General features: G+C 31.3%; 1 protein-coding gene across 33 annotated transcripts in view; it reads left to right on the forward strand.

Moving 5' to 3' along the window:
- The window catches only part of LOC145279894 (DISP complex protein LRCH3-like), a 338,958-nt gene that overhangs the window by 69,407 nt on the left and 251,565 nt on the right, over window positions 1-17,986 (forward strand). For all 33 annotated transcript variants that reach the window (XM_080131416.1, XM_080131423.1, XM_080131410.1 and 30 more), the window contains exon 2: window positions 2,132-2,276. In XM_080131416.1, the coding sequence (XP_079987542.1) occupies window positions 2,132-2,276 (145 nt within the window). The remainder of the gene's footprint in view (window positions 1-2,131; window positions 2,277-17,986) is intronic.

Below are 17,986 nucleotides of genomic sequence, written 5' to 3' on the forward strand. Positions count from 1 at the left end.
AACTGCATGAAATAGAGCTCACACACATTTTGATTGTATTTAGGGGAGATCTGATCTCTTTAATGTTTAAAGGGCTTCTTAACAACATTCCCCCCCCCCACCTCCATTGCCCAATTTATTTTCGCTCTGATTTTAATGAAGTTTAAATCTTGACATTGATGTTGATTTGGACAAATCTTGATTATTAAAAGCTCCCTAATATGGAAGCTTAAATGTATAAAATAAAAATGCGTGCAATTCATAACCTGATTGGTATAATCTCCTGTTTATGATCACTTTGGAGGATGTCGATGTCTTAAACTTATTACAAACATTTCTTAAGTGTCTTGTTATTATGAACCTTGTCTGAAGTGGAAACTCTTGCTAATTGATCATAAGATCATTGATTGAAACAAATCTTCCAATATTTTGCAGAAATGTCCCAATTTGTATTTCAAATATTTGATATATAAATTTATTTTAAAAGATCTTTCAAAAGATTTCATTTAGCCTCAGAAACAATTTCTGACTTTTATTGATTATTGTAGTCAATTTGTCTAATCTTTGTATTTCTTTTCTTTTTCAATTTTTGCTTTTATTTTCAATCATTTATAAATAAAACAAGCATCCAAGGAAAACTAGAAAAAATTTTACTTGAAAAAAAAAAAAAAAGTCACAAAAAAAAAGTCACAAAAAAAAAAGTCACAAAAAAAAAAAATTATTCTAAACTAACTGTACTCACCTGACATTGTTTAGAAGTTTTCTGATTTAATTCTTGTTTCATTTTTTTTTTTCATTAAAACTATATTTTATTTTTTCACCAAATTATTTTATTTAAATAGGATTTTGAAAGTTAAATTAGTTAAGGTATTATTTGGTCATTAATTTATTCATTAAACCAAATTCTTATGAAATTATAAATAATTGGCTAAAGATGATATTGTTGTAATTTCTATTCATAAACTCACTTTCAGAATTTTCAATCTTTTAATGCATGCAGATTTGGTAAGAATTTAAAATAAAAAATGACTTTCTATATGATATATTCCTTTCAAGTTTCTAAGGATCACCAAGTAATTCATTTTTCCCCAACTATTTAAAAACAAGATTTTCCTATTCATTACCATGTTAACCAGAATTGTGTTCATGTTGGACTTTTCAATGGGGTTTAGTCCTCACACATAGAAATGTGCTGAAACTGGCACTCTCTATTGATTCTCTCATCCAATTGCATACAAATTGCATACAAATATTGATCATAAATAGGTTTAAATTAGCTGGAAGAGCCAATCTAGTATTTTGAACAAGCACTAAAAACTATCCTTTATTGGTATTTTTGGTTTGTTTGAATGATTTTCCCGTTGTCTATGGACCCCACTCAAATTTGTGTATTAAAATTTACATTGCTTGAAATTCATATTTGATTAAAGAAAAAAGATGAGTAATTTTGTTTGGTTTCTTCTTAAATAATGTACACCAACTTTGAAATTTTTTATTATTATTGCAAGATTAAAAACTTGCCTTTTAAGGATTTTTGTAATTTGCCAATTTGTACACCATGTTTCTCATATTTTCAGGAATATTAAAATATTCATGAAAATATGAGAAACACTGTACACAGATATTCAGCTAATATTAATATGTATTTATATGTGCATGTACATGCTAGAAGGAAATATGTGATGGAAATATACCCCCCTTTTCTTTTTTTGTAGCCATTCAGCCAACTTCTTTGTAACAATATGATTACTCCATCTTCCTGCCGAGGATAAACCAATAAATGAAAATCGGATGACTTTTCTAGCAACACTGCATAAATATACATACTTTATTTCTTTATAAATATGATACAATGATGAAACCCTTCTAACCAGTTTAAAATTTGTTAATGAATTTATTTTCTTTGCCTTTTCACTTCTAAAATTCTGATAGAAAAATAAAACATTTGAGTCAAGGTGAAAAAATTACTTTTAATTAAAAAAGAAAAACCTAAATAATTTGGTTTATTCTTACCTGGTATCATATGTAACTTTTAAAAAGTCAATCATTATTTTGTTTTCTTTAATATGATTTGTGATGCAAGAAAAATAAGTGGTTTCACATTTTTTTAAATTTGATTTTCTCATATAATTGATTATTATTTATATTTCAGATTTTTCTAAAAACCGTTTCTCAGAAGTTCCAATTGAAGTTGGAGAATTCACATGTTTAGAAAGATTGATCTGTTACCACAACTTGATTCGATCCATTCCTGAAAACCTGGTGCAATTACAAGTATTAACACATCTAAATTTAAGGTAAGTTCTCTACGTTTTATTGAGTATTTCTGACAATTGAAATTAATCTGCTTCATTACCACATGTTGTTTTTTTTCTAAACAATGTAATTACCCTCACTTCTTGTAACTTTTTTTCTCCAAACTAGAACAACTATGGTTTCTCTGTCAATGCCAGAAATTAATATGAAAAAATTTATACTGTTTATCAGGAGCCTTAGTTTCAAGAACCTTTTTGTCAATTTTTGGATAAAAAAAGCTGGAGCTGACCTACAATCTAATTTTTATTTTTATCTGATTTTTGTCAAAAGACACACTCACAGACCTTTTGCTCAATTGATTTTGCTAATTTTGAACAAAATCTATATTAAGTTACCAATTTATTTTCTGTTTCTTGTCAAAATTTTTGTCAAAAGACACACTCACAGACCTTTTGCTCAATTGATTTTGCTAATTTTGAACAAAATCTATATTAAGTTACCAATTTATTTTCTGTTTCTTGTCAAAATTTTTGTCAAAAGACACACTCACAGACCTTTTGCTCAATTGATTTTGCTAATTTTGAACAAAATCTATATTAAGTTACCAATTTATTTTCTGTTTCTTGTCAAATTTTTTGTCAAAAGACACACTCACAGACCTTTTGCTCAATTGATTTTGCTAATTTTGAACAAAATCTATATTAAGTTACCAATTTATTTTCTGTTTCTCTCACATGTGTAAAGTTAATTGTAAACAATTTTGTTCAATGATATCTTTACCAAAAATTTGATTTAAAAAAAAAAAAAAAAAAAAAAGGGGATGGTGGTGGCAAATATTGACCAACATACAAGCTGTAGCTACACTTGTTTTTCTAGGGAATCTTTTAACTTTTCTTTTCCCCCTACTTCTTTTTAAATATGATTTTGAAATGTAATTGTTATTGTATGATTTCACTGTTAAATTCTACTAAATGGTTATGAAATTATAAATATATAATTTAATTTTACAATGATACATTTGCTTTAATCTCTAAAATTATTGGTTCTAAATAGTCCCCAAAACTTTCATTCTTTTAAGACCTCAACATTTGTTAAGAATTTTAAAACTAAAAATGATTTTCTATTTGACAGTTTAAAACTTTAAACTCCTATGAATTTCCTTAGGTCACAAAGTTTTTGAGAAAATGGAATTGTATTCTAGTGGGTTTAATTTCATATTAAACTATTTTTTAAAATAAGATTTTGTTATTTTATGCTTCTGCATTTCTGATTAAAATAAACATTTGATTAATGTTAACTATTATAGCAGAAACTGTGGAATTTCCACATTAATTGAAAATTAAAAAAAATTATTTTATAAATAAAATGAATAAAAATAAGACGAATAACAACGAATTTAAAACAATATTTAGCAAATTCTTTTTAACCTCTTAAAGCTAAAAAAAATTTGTTTAAAAAAAATTTATATTTTTTTAAAATGAAAATTCAACACACAACGCATTGTTTTGCTTTGTTTTTTCTGAATATTTTTTTATAAAAAATCATAAAAGAACAAATATAATTCACTTGCACATTTTTTAAATTTTAAAACCTATAATAAAAAGAACTTACAGACTCCTCAACATGACTTTTTTTTAATTATAAAATGAAAGAGCCAATTTGAAACCATAAAAGGACAGCCATGTGTGAAAATTTTTTTGAGAGAATATGGTTTAATAATTTTTAACTAATAAAGAACGGCTATAAAAGGAAGTAATTTGTTTCTCCTTAATTCATGTTTGCGATGATGATGGATTTTTTGTGACACTGGACATACGGACAAGTAAATTAATATCTAGATAAAAAATATGTAATTATGCAAGTTATGTTGACATAAGAAATACATGTTATTAATATAGAGATAAAATAACTTTTTCCTCAAGATAATGACCCCACCCCAAAAAAAAGTTTTTTTAAAAAATTATAATTGACACTGATAATGAATCAGCTTTCTATTACTTTCTCTTCAGTAAATCAACACAGAGTATCCATCGCCCAACAAATAAAATATGTAGGAATAATATTCAACAATAAATTAAACTCCAAAATGCCTGAAACAAAAATGCTAAAAGCTTTAAAAATACAAAAATTAGTATAACAATTAACTGAAAAGCAGATTGCAAAATAATGCACAAATCATGCATCTGACCAAAGGATGTACAGGGTGTCCAAAAAGTCACTGGAGGGTTTTGAACTTATATAGATTCTTTATTTGTGATATCTTTCTGTAATTTCGACACAATCTGACTAAGATGTATGGAAACCTTAAAAAAACTGTAAAATCCAAACAATCTTTATGAAAAATAACATCTTTTAAATGTTACCCATTTTCAGCTTTGCATATTTGTGCTCTTTCCATTTTTCTTCATGAGAGAATTGCAGAATCTCTGGACTGCGATTTAACTCCCTTATTTCGTTCCGTGAGCTGGTAGACCTTGAAACGTCAAACCCCAAACCCTGCAAGAATTGAAGGAAAATAAGGAAGTTAAATCGCAATCACGAGATTCTGCAATCTGTCATGAATAATGTTTTGGAAAGAGCACAAATATGCAAAGCTGAAAATGGGCAACATTTAAAAGACACTATTTTTCATAAAGATTGTTTGAATTTTGCATTTAAAAAAAATTTTTTTTTTAATTTCTCAATGTGTGTTAAAATAACAGATAGATATTACAAATAATCTATTTACATTCAAAACCCTTCAGTGACTTTTTGGACACTCTATCTACAGTGTCATGCACAAATTTTACACAAGCTAAAAACTATATAAACCCAAGAACTGAGATTCACCCATGCAACAAAAAATGTTTAATCCTATTAGAAAAAACTCTGCATCATGTATCCATAATCCAACCGAAACAACTCAATATGCTAAAAAGCATATACTATCAATTTTTATAATAATAAGCAAACTTCTATCCATTCATTTGGAATTTTTTTTTACTTGGTGATTATCACTTATCAAGTTCCGAAGGCCATTTTAGGATAAGGGTTAATAAGTAGTGAAACAAAACCGTGATGATAAGTAATAGTGGAATATCAGTAATGTTTAATTATATAAGAGGACTAGCCTGGGTGCTTGATGTTGCCTGGGTGTTTGGAGGTGTGTGTTGAGCAAAAAAATAAAAAAAAGTGGTAGTAGGCAGGTTGTACCGCGAAGGAGGAAAGAACGTAAAAAAAAAAAAAAAAAAAAAAAAAGGTGACATCTTTACCATTGTGTCCATCGCCAACCCGGAAGTGGCAGAGGTTTAAATTAAATTAATCAAAAAGAAGGGATAACTTTTGAAAATATCGGTAAAAAAGAGACCCTTCCTTGTAGAAAAGTGCCCAGTTAAGAGTGAAGGAATTAATGTTTTTAGCCAATTTTTCAATATTTCGCATCCGAAGGGTCGATCTTCAAAATGATACCCATTCTCGTGAAAATCCGTTGCCTCTGTCGAAAGTTTTAGGCAGACATACATACATTTAAACAGACAGGTGAGATTTATATTATAGACTAGCGGTGTTGCCCAGGTGTTTGGAGGTGTATAATAAAAAAAAAAAAAAAAGTTTTGGGAGGTAGGTAGGAAAGCTCAAACCCGAAGTCTTGAGGTAAAGGCAAAAAAAAAAAGAAAAGCTTGTCATTTTACCACGACACTAAGAAGGCAGAGATGTGAGAATGGTTGAAATTAAACGATTAAAAAGTTAAGTGAATGCGTAAATTTAATGAGGTCAAACCTCATGCCAGAAGGGAATGAAGTCCTGCACTTTGCTTTGGCTGTGGGGTAGTTTTTTTGGTTTTGGTGATGCTGGGGGAAAACCAGCTCCCCATGAAAAAGGGAATGTCCAAATGAATAGCAATTGTCTGATAAAACAGTTTTCACCGCATTGATCAAAGCTGATTGCTTTCTGGACATCCCCAGTGGGGAAGCCGAGAAATTGCTTCGCTCCATTAGTTTCACATTATTTATACTAAAAAGCCGAACAAACACGGGACAGAACGGAATAGTGCAAATTTTATAACAGTCTATCAAAATAAATTTAGAGACGACGTCCCTTCGCAAATCGTAGATATTATGATCTAGGGGGTATATAAGAAGTTCTAAGACATAATACCCCCCCCCCCCGGAGAACCCTGGCAAAAAAAAGCTTTTGCTGGACATGCAAAAATGTGTGCGCGGCTTTTGCCTTATATATATATATATAGACTGGCGTGGGTGCCCAGCATTGCCCAGGTGTTTTGGAGTTGTAAAAGAAAAGAAGAAAAAAAAAATTTTTTGGAGGAATGTAGGCTCGAACCCGAACACTTGAGGTCAATAGGCTGATAACTTACTGCCACGCTACGTGGACAGAAAACTGAGAATGGGTGAAATTAAACGATTAAGAAGTTAAATGACAGATGCATAAATTTAATGAGGTCAAACATCACGTCATGAAACACACTTAACTTTGGCTGCAAGCCAGTTTCTGCGTATGTTTTTTGTTTCCTCTCCAGCTCCCCATAAAAAGGAGAGTGTCCAAATGAATAGCAATTGTCTGATATAAGGGGTTTCCTCCGTATTGATCAAACATCATTGTTTTCTGGATGAGTGCCAGGGAGTTTTAGCTACGGATTCAGTTTCGCTTTTATACTGAAAAGCCAAAGAAACACGCATAGACCAAGTAACATCGCGAAAATAGCATGTAAAAGTCATTCAGATAAAAGATAGACGTGAACTCCCTTCATAAATCATAGATATTATAATTGAGACAGTATATAAAAGTTTTAAGAATGAGTGACCACCTCGAGTCCCCCATAAAAAAGGCTTTGCCGGACATATACAAAAAATGCACACACTAACACACCTTTTGCCTTTTATATATATAATTGACTCAACAAGAACTTATTTACATTAGACTTGAAAATTACCATGCTATAGTCAACTGAGAAGCAATTTGTGCACTGGCCTTTCTATCTCCACCTAACTATAATTAATGCTCCTTGAAGTATAAGATGTGTCACATCTTCCCTTCAAAGAGCATTAATTATCAAGATCTCATTCTATCTCTTCTGACCTGGTGCATGTGGTACAATGAGGAAAACTGTCTAAAACTAAGCTTCTCTCCTTTCACAACCAGATCCTCACTTTGCTCCAATTGAAATCAATGGCTCTCTCTCCTTGATGAAGTCCTCTGCTTTGATGCACTTCTGGAAATGACTTTCACTTCAGACTTGTGTTAAATCTATTGCTAAGGTTGCTAGAAAAATAGTTGGACTATTCTACCGCTTAAAACGAATCTCACTCTTGACTCAATCTTCTACCTGTCAAATACATCATAAGGCTCACGGAAATGGATGTTGCTCATATTTCTTTGCTCTATTATTTTTATGGTAGGTGCTTAACTTAGATTCAATCTATGGTTCTCCCTTGTAAAACATTCACAACAAAAACTCGTCCAGCTACAACCATTGTTAATAATTCCCCTTTCTGCTTTTGTGCACCTAAAACTAAATGAAACTTTCATGAGTAAAGTTACTTTCTTAGAACTTGCCATTTGTGGAACACAGTAACATAGGGCAGTACCTGGCTAACTAAATTATTGCTGTTTTCAAGTCCAATGTAAACAAATCCTTAAATTTCTGACCAGTGACAATCGTCATGAACTTGAGGAGTTCACTGGACACCTGACAAACTCAATAGCATGTATCCTTAAATGGTCTTTGGGCCTTGATAGCAGTGACATGTTAGTCCAAAAAAATCTACAGAGTTGAATTACAAGCCATAAAATTGTACTAGAAATGATCAAGGATTCAAAGAAGGGAAAATACATAATTTTCTCAGGTTTGTTATCAAGCCTGACACTGATTGAAAGGAAAATGAAATCATCCTTGCACACATGAAATATTGAAAAGGTGCACTGTCTAATGTATGAAATATTTTGCTAATTGTGGTATCATTCTCTTTTGTTTGTATGAACTATTTCAATTCATTTATTAACATATTTAGTTTCTATAAGCTCATATTTTCAAACAATTCATCTTTTTTGATACAATTACTTGCTGATGAAATTTACTTTTGTCATCCAATTGTCACAATCATGTCTGTATTAAATGAGGAAGCAACATGTAGTTTTACATTTAAAAAAGAATTCAATGCACAGAAATAATGGAGTGATGTTAGCTGCTGAAATAATTGTTAATTAATATATCTTAATTAGTATTTCGACTGATGTTCCATTAAGCTTAGAACAAAAGTGTTTTGTTTTCTATCGTAATAATTTTATGCTTTATAAACATGGCAATTTGTAATAATTTGTAATTAATTTCACTATCTTGACAAAAATATCAGAATAAAACCTGTTCATTTTTATAACGATCCTAATGAATTGTTTTATAAAGTCTTCATTAGATATTTTATGTATATTTTTTAGTGATCTTTCTTCATTCTTGGACAATTTTCTTTTTCTCAGATGTCAAATTCTTTACTTTATTGAATTGTTCATCATTATAGTCAATTTCATGTTAGTTTTACATACAGGCATGTGTTGGATAGCTTCTAAAAATTGACTTCAAAACTAATCTACCTCTAACTAGATCTTTATTTATCGCTCTTTCTCTCATGTCCATCCTTATTACTTTCTCACATTTCCTTTAGTCTATCTCTTGCTACCTCAACTGTTCTACATCTTCTAATTCAAAAACTCTAATTCATTCCCTCAATGTGGTCAAACTATGGAATCTCCTGCTCTTCACATATTTTACTATACTGTCCAGATTGAATCTTCCTCCAAAGTTTAATAGTTTCTTTGAAACTCCTTGCACATCCATCATATAATTCTCTATGAAATGCATATCCAAGATCCTCACTGGCCAGGTTTTACTTTAATACATCATTGTACTGTGTACATGCTTTATGAACTCTTTCCTTGACTAACAGTCGTAACACTTACTTTGCTGTTTAGTAATAGTAGAAGTCTTCTGAACTTTCTCTATCAATTTCTAATTCTTAATATCATACAAGCACCAACTTCTCCAGTGCTATAATCGTATCACCAAGGTAACAACTTCTCAACAACTTCAATTGCTTTTATTTCTAGTTTATACAATCAAAAGAATTATCATCTCATCAGATTCTAAAAGATTTAAAATCTTTAACTGAAAATCTAGTTATGTAACATTCCCAAAATAAATATATTCACATATAAAAAACGTTTTCGACACATTATGTAGGCCCATGATAGCATTTAATAAGAGATGTTAATAACTTTTTTGATAATTTGATCTGACGAAAAACAGGATTGGCTACTTCAAAATAAAGGGTAGAAAGGGTTGGTTTCAACAAATAAAGAGAAGAAAGATACGACAACGACATTATCTCTGTCTAATCCCTTCTGAACATGATGGGTGGATAGAGAAGGGATTGTTCCAACATCTGATAATAGAATGGAAACTATTTGAATCATTAGATTTCAAGAGTTAAAACGTTTGTGCATTGTTTTTCACACTATATATGCAAAAGTGTAACACTTAAGTTTGAACTGCATTGTATATACAGTAGAACTCCGGAATATGGCATTTAAAATTAGTAACAAAATACAGTACAATATATAATACAGATGTATATAATCAAATAACATTATAAATAACACCGTAAGGCGGGGAAGTACCATGACCAGGAAAACATTGTATTTCATATCGTAACCTAAAAGAAACGTCTTCTATGGACATCGTATCTCGGGGTTCTATTGTATTCACATCCTTGCAACATATGCCATGTTAAAAACTACACAAAAAATAAAATGAAAGATGCCATGACAGAACGTGAGTAATTATAAAATTGATTTGTTATTGTTACAAGAATTACATTGGGCAATTAGTTTGATGTTGTCAACTACAATATTTGATTGAGAAATTATTGTTCATAAACTGCTTATAAACTCAAATGCAGAAATTATTTTGTGACAACAATGCAATCAACATGAAATTGACATGTTGCAATCGATTTAAATGAAATTGATAAACACCCAGTTCGTTGTACTGCAATTAAACAATATTTCTTTAAAAGAAACAAAGAAATATTCTATCGATTTATACACGGACATTTTAATGATCAAATGAAAAATTATTTAAAAAAATATTAAAAATATTTTGGTGTTCCTCTTCTAAAATTTACAAAATTTTATAAAAAAAAATCAATTAAATTTGTTTTCTCTAGTTACAGATATAAAAAATGTCCTAAGAATTTACGAGTTTTAAGTTGGTGACCACATTTAAGATTAAAGAAAATGTTTAGTTATTTTTAATATTTTAATGTAAAAATTTATATTAAAACTTATTAAAAGTTATGATGAATGAATTTTCTTTCTTTTTCTTTCTTTTTATGAAAAATTCTAAATTTTTTTAAATTATTGATTCGAGATTGTGTCTTCAAAGAAATGTCTGATAAATAAAAACAAATTTCAAGAAAAATGTTTAACAAACGATAGTGAATGTTGATTGATTCAATTTTTTTCTGCGTGGAGGAATTCAATGAATCATCTCTGCTTCTGATGCATGTCCATGACAGGGGTTGTAAAGATGACCCACTCTTTGTGGAGGTGATAATGATGTGGATGGGATGGAATTTCATCTCAAAATTGGTGGTGTAACAGGATCTGAGCAGGACTCAACTTCACATCAGGCAGGGAAGCAGTCTGGTATTGTAATATAGCGCGAGCAGCTCTGTCAGTATTCAATTGCTATTCATGTCAACATTATTGTGGATAATTCTTTTCGCTGTTTTTACTCCAATCTCTGCCCTGCCATTTGATTGGGCATATGCAACTGAGAAGGGCCGGTGCATTACACTCCACACCTGGAGAAAATTTTTGAATTCTGTGCCTATGTACTTAGGGTCACCATTAGAACTCAACTCCTCTGATACACCATATGCAACAATTAGGTTACAGAAAATGTCTATCAGTGTCTTTCCATTGACTTTGTGTGCTTTCAGTGCATATATACAAATCCACCTACTAAATCTGTTCACCGCAGTCACATATGCATGCGATCCAAATTCAAAATAGCTGCTACATATTTGTTGGAACCGTTATTCTGGCGATTTAGTCAAGATGAGTGGCTCAGGTGGATTTGATGACACTTTTTTTGCACAATCAAGGCAATTGTCCTTGTAATTTTTGATACACTGGTCAAGACCAGGCCAATACACAACACTGATTTGCACAAAACTTCATGTCAGAGACACCTTGCTTGGTGGCATGCAGGTTATCAAAGACGATTTTGCACAATGCTTGCAGGATTACAAGCCGCTAAGAGAGCAATGCCATGAAAGGTAGTGAGCTGATGCCAGACTGCCCAATATTTTCAGAGGTGACCTGCAACATAATTCCATTTATCAGGGAAGCCAGTTTAGATGAGAGAAATCAGGTCTTGATAGTTGCAGTCTGCTTGTGTTGCACTGGTCATCAAATGTGATACGACTCAGTTTGTTCAAGGCTGAAACACTGGCCATCATCAAGTTTAGACACATTCTCTGGAATTGGTGCAAAAGGAAGGCATCCTGGTTTGGCTGGTGGAGCACAAGATGACTGGACTGCTGACAACAGGTGGTGCCTGCATTGGATGGGATAGCTACTTGGCAATATGTTAACTTTCATACACCCTTCCCTACTGAGGTACAAGTGATCAACCTTGTCACAGAAAAAGAGGGGTTGCATGGTGAGATGACCTTCAACATTGAACAATGTAGTGATCCACCTCTTGCATGTTAAGACAGATATGCCAATAGCTAGCACCCTTTTGAAGCAAAGAAGCAACAGAGATTCATCAAGCCCCATTTGTCTCAACTGTTTCGGGCCAGCCAAGCATATGTTTGTACCACTATCAGGAAAAATGTCTAGAACAGTAGGTTGTCCAATTATATTTGGTTAAATTCCACAGTTAACAGAAAGGGCAGTGCAGAGGTCAGTGTCTTTATCGAGCTGGACATGAGCTATCAGACTATTTCTCTTGGACATTTGTGGAGATCTGCATATATTATTGGAGTGGTTTGATTTACTGCACACTGAACAAGTCTTACCTCAGGAAGGCAATGTGTATGGTGAGGGGATGTGGCGGCAGCCAAACATACCATCGGCAATACTACCACCACACCCATGACAGGATTGTGATAATTTGAGTTTTCGAAACTTGTTTGTGTGATAGCTGGATACTGGTCTAACAGCACAAATATCAGATGACTGACTGATATCTGAGCACTGTTTTAAAGGCTTCTACATGCTTGACATCTTTTATGACTGACAACTGACTAACCTTAGCCAAAATGTCTGTTTGGAGAGTTGCATTGTTGATCCCATGAATAAACTGGTCCCTGATGTTGATCGGAGACATGTCAAAATGGCACCTAGGACAAGCAATTTACAATACACCACAAGTGATTGCATACAAATTAAAGTCTTTCAACGGTTCATTTTCAGCTTGAGTGAGGTTGCGAAAACTCATGCTATGGACAGCAGGGTTAATGGATACCGTAACCAAGGATTCAATTATCTTAAGGATTTCATCTTCTGACATGCTAAAAAACGCTGGATACAAATTAATGACGCTGTTCTATATAGGAGGTTCTGAACCCGTGTTGGGGGTATGTTGGTAACGTTCTTGTACACTTCCCAATCCATGACGAACTTTCGGAATTGAGGATGGGTCACGTTCACCTCGACAGTGGGAAGTTTGATTGAGGCTATGGGAGGTTTGAAACTTGCATAACTGTCAACAACGGACAGTTTTATCTTCGGAGAATCGATTTGGGCGACAGCAAGGATAGTCTGTCACAAAGAACATGAATACCAAGACTATCCAAATGGGCATCAGTTAGTGTTTGAATGGTTTCCTCAGTGATATCGGTTTTTACGAAGATTTGGGCATATTGGGTACAGTGGGTTCGGGATATAAGCCTCAGTAAAGAACCGTCTCCATTTAGCATTGCTCCTGCATCGTAGTGCCATATTCAAATGCGGGACTGTAGGCTTGATGAAAGGGAGATGGTTAAAGACCAGTCAGCTGCTGAAATGAAAGAAACACACATTAGCAATAATGAAGGAAATGAGGAGTATATTGTAGGAGTATATATAAATCTTAGTTAATAAAGAGCCCTCCCTCCTCCTTCTCGCCCCTCCCCCCCAAAAGCATATACATATTATTGATATTTCAAATATGCAAAATTATACAAAAATATCGACTACTTTTTGAAAGGAGCTTCATCAATGCCCTTCCCCTAATCCTTGCTTGGAATAATATGATGGACACATTGAGAAGTATATATGAAAAATAAATAAATGAACATTGAATTTTACTGTAAATTTCCAGCTGAATGAGTGGCCTTTGTTTTTTGTTTTTGTGTGTGTGTGTGGGGGGGGGGCTGACGAAACCTTTCACAAGATGTCATTAAAACTGTTTTTTGATGGACTTATATGTTATGATGATCTATTCTATTTCGAGAGTAGATAAATTAAGAGGCTACGAATAGTTATGTCATAGCGATTATGACAAGTCATTGGTAGACATCATAAGTCACAGGATCAGAGTCGGACTTTGTGTAACATGCTCTTTTATACTTCTGTAAATATACTCTTGTATATCTACCACCATGTTGTCTTGATTATTATTGGCTTTTCAAGATTACAACATTATGAAAATTTGCTGTATTTATTAACTAAGGTTTACATAGCATTCAAAATTAAGATCTCTAGTATTGTACTGTTGCGCTAAAACAAACCTTTCTTGCGTTATATATGTTAGTTTTTGTTATTTACCTACACGAGGATGTAACTAGGACATTTTTTTCATTGGTTTATTTTAGAGAAAAAAAGAGATAAGTAAAATGAAGAGAACAATTTTGATGTTAACAGTTCAGTTTTTTTTAGTGGGGGAAGTAATATGATGGGAAAAAATTTTAGTGGGGGAAGTAATATGATGGGAAAAAATTTTAGTGGGGGAAGTAATATGATGGGAAAAAATTCACTTTTGACAAAAAGAAAAAAAATTTGAAAATTGGCAGAAACAATAGTATGAAAAATTACCTTTAAAACAAAATAGTATGAATAGTATGAAAATTACCTTTAAAACAAAATCAGAACATTCAATTATTGTATCATATTTTGAGCTCTAGTAATGAATGCAATATTGAGCTCTTAACAACTTTTGTGAGTATTTAAAAAAAAATTAAACATTTTTTTAAATTGTTCAAGCTGGGGTGAGACATCCTACTGGATGCCAAACATTCACCCTCTATCCCATATATTCCGAGAGATCTTTTTAAAATTCTGACTGTCCCTTTAAGTGCAATTGTTTGAATCTCTTTTGCACTTGATTCGTCAGATAGTTTTTAAATTTTTTTTGCATGTCCAGTTGCTCCTATGATTATGGGAATAATAGTGATCTTCCTAAGATTCCAGTTTCTTTTCATGCTGTGCATAAGACTTTGGTATTTTATCTTTTTCCTCTCAACTCTGTTTAACACAAACATCATTGGAGACACTAACTTCTAAGATTGTGTCTTTCTCCTTTTTGTCCCACATTAGTTCTGTTTTCAAGGTATATATTTCTAGGAATTGCATAGTCATAGTGTATGACTTATTTCCAACTCTTTCTGGTATATGTTCCTGTTATATTTGATATTCAACTTAAAAGGAGGAATGAGAAGTCAGAGAGAGATAAGTATAAGCAGGGGTAAATTAATTTCTGATGACATAAAAGGCAAGTGTACGTTTATATAACTATCTAAATTTTGAATTTGTTAGTAATGGAGTGATTAAGTTGATTGTGTTCATTTGTAATGCTATCCTAATGTGAAAACATGTTTTCTTTTGTTGATATATCTTGCAGAATCTATAAGATATATGAACATAAAATGTGGATTGAATAATTGCAGTTACCTTTTTATACCATATTTTTTTAAACAAGGTACACAACAGAATTATATTATGAGAGTCGATTAGCATATGGCACTCATCTGTGCAGCAGTAAATGGATTTTTGTGAGTTTGCACATCTGATGAGCATTTGAACTTTTGTTATCTATATTTTTGTGTTCATTTGCTTATTTGTGAATGAAAGAAGAATTTTTCATTTGAACAGCACCGTATCATCTAATTCAATATATCCAAGTTTTCATTTATCACACTGCAATATATCCTCAAAACAGCTCACTATTATCGAAATCAATTATACAAGCTTTTTGAAATACTGTATATATAGTAGAAACAAAAGACATATCTGTATTTGTAATTTGCATATTTTTAAATGGTTTATATTGTACTAGAAACACCCATGTTCTCGTGTTGTCCAAGTAAAATAGAAAAGAATGATTTAACTTTAAAAAATAAAATATTAGAATATCAAGCTAACTTGTCATTTTCATTTATATCTTGACTTCTTCCATCCAATATATTAATACATTGTGTTATTTAAATGTTTTCTCAGTCTAAAAGGATTTCTATTCTACTGATCTAGGACAGATAAGATAAAATATAGTAAAAAAAAGATATAACTAAAATAAACCAAAATCAATATTTTTTTAAGATGCTCTCATATTTTAGTGGATGTAGATTAGTAGTTGAAATGTATGTTACCTGAAATGCAGTAAGCACTTTTATTATTAAATATTTTTTACTTTTAAATAATTTTATTTTTTAATTGGAATTTATCTATGATATAAAAACGTTTTGAAACAAGTATTTTTATGAATACTATTTTTTTTTTAATAATATTTATAATTTAAGACTTCGTTATACATTGGTTACGTTCCAGTTTTTTGTATTGCTCCTGAAGCCAAGATTGTTTATTATATTGTTCATAATGCAAAAAGTGTTAAAATGTTTTTGTTTTTTTCTTATTCATATGTGATAATAAATTAATTTTAATTTCAAAACATGCGTTATGTCACGGTCATCTTTACTTCAAAAATTTTTAACCTTTAAAACTATAGAAAAAAAATTCTTTATACGTTTGTTGGAAAATTTTGCCATTAAATCAATTTCCTGCAATTGCTTAATCAATTTGCTTTCATGAATTCACAATAGTGATCATCATCATATATATTATAGTACATCATAATCATGTTGACACTGGTTCCTGTTAGATCACTGAAGTTAAGCAACACTGAGCCTAATTAGTACTAAAATGGGTGACCATGTGGGAATTCCAGGTGCTATATGTGCTCTCCGCTTATCTCAGCATAGCTTCCAGTTGTCCTGGGCCTCTGGATTCAAGCAGTGCCGATTCAGGAGAAGTGTGATTCACAACCCTTTCCTCACAATTACATACAACTATCTTTATAGGGGCTATCCATTGTCTCTTAAGGCTGAATAGAGGCATCGATCATATTAATCACTTAAACACAATTTTATTAGCATTTTAGAAAACTCCTTTTCCCAACAGTGATCTCAACATTTGCCATAAAGTTTTATTTATTCCAAAGAAAAGTAGATTAAATTATTAAAGAAGGAAAAATGGGTGTATGTTTACACAAAAATGATCATGGTTTAAAATATTTATGGATGGCCAAAAGTGAATGAAAATATTTTTATTATCTGTTTTCAATGATTTTCTTTATAAATTGTTTTTCTTTTTTAATGTGATAGAGCTTTGAGAAAATCCTTTGTACTGTATGAACCATTCAATATCTCACATGGCTGACTTCTAGACTGTGATACAATGTCTGAAATAACAAACACTTGAAAAGATGTTTAAAAACTGAAAATTGACACAAATCAATAGAAAATTGAATTTTCTTGTGTTTGGTTTGGTTAGTTATATTTTGTAAATTGTTTTGTTTTAAATTACTAAAAAGTTTTAGGAGTTGGTATAATTGGATTTTGTAAGAACATAATTCATATGTTTTCGTAACAAATTATTTTAGAACGCACTGAAAATATTTTAGACTTAAAGTTTTGTCACATTTCAATCAGAAATCTGATTATCCACATTTGTGAAAAGAAACTTTTTTTTTTTTTAATTGAATAAAATATTTGTATAACTCACTAAATTTAATATATAACGACAGTAGTATTTATTGGTTTAGTGATGTGATACTATGTCATCTGTTTTGTTCTTGGTCAGGGAATAAGGTATCCTTTTTGACTGAGGTAATTTTTGAAGGAAAGGTTTGTAAGAAAAGTTATAAAATAATTTTGAAAAATGCTTGAAGACAGGAATAGTGCAATATTTTGTTGTGCTTGCTATAACTAATGGTCTATTTGAAACAGTCATAACATGTCCTGGCATTTGTGCATTTGAAATCCAATATTGCATGAATAGTCAGAACATGTCATGATCTTGTGCAAGAAAAATATAAAATATTGATTTAAATAAAAATTAAATATTAGAGTATCAATATTGAGGAATAAAAATAAATTATAGTTGTAATGAAAAAATAATTGGAAAAGCTTATGAATTCAAACATAAACTCTTAGTGAACAGTAGTTTTTCAGGGAAGTGAATGCGAAGTGTTCTTTAAGTATTCTCAAATAGGTGGTGTTTGTTTCATTTTTATACCATGAAAAATCAGACATTAATGTTACAGGTAGCTTTGAAGTAGATACGTAGTATTGAGTAAAAATATTAGCCACCGTTTTGAGATTCTTATTTAGGAGAGTCAAATTATCTGGAAAGATATAAATATTAAGAGGACAAAAATGAATGCATAATTTATGGAAGCATGCATGAGGGCTTAGCGTTATTGGATGGCAAAACAGAT

Source organism: Euprymna scolopes, chromosome 7 (assembly GCF_053919585.1).
Source record: "Euprymna scolopes isolate OS-2025 chromosome 7, ASM5391958v1, whole genome shotgun sequence".
Taxonomy (NCBI): domain Eukaryota; kingdom Metazoa; phylum Mollusca; class Cephalopoda; order Sepiida; family Sepiolidae; genus Euprymna; species Euprymna scolopes.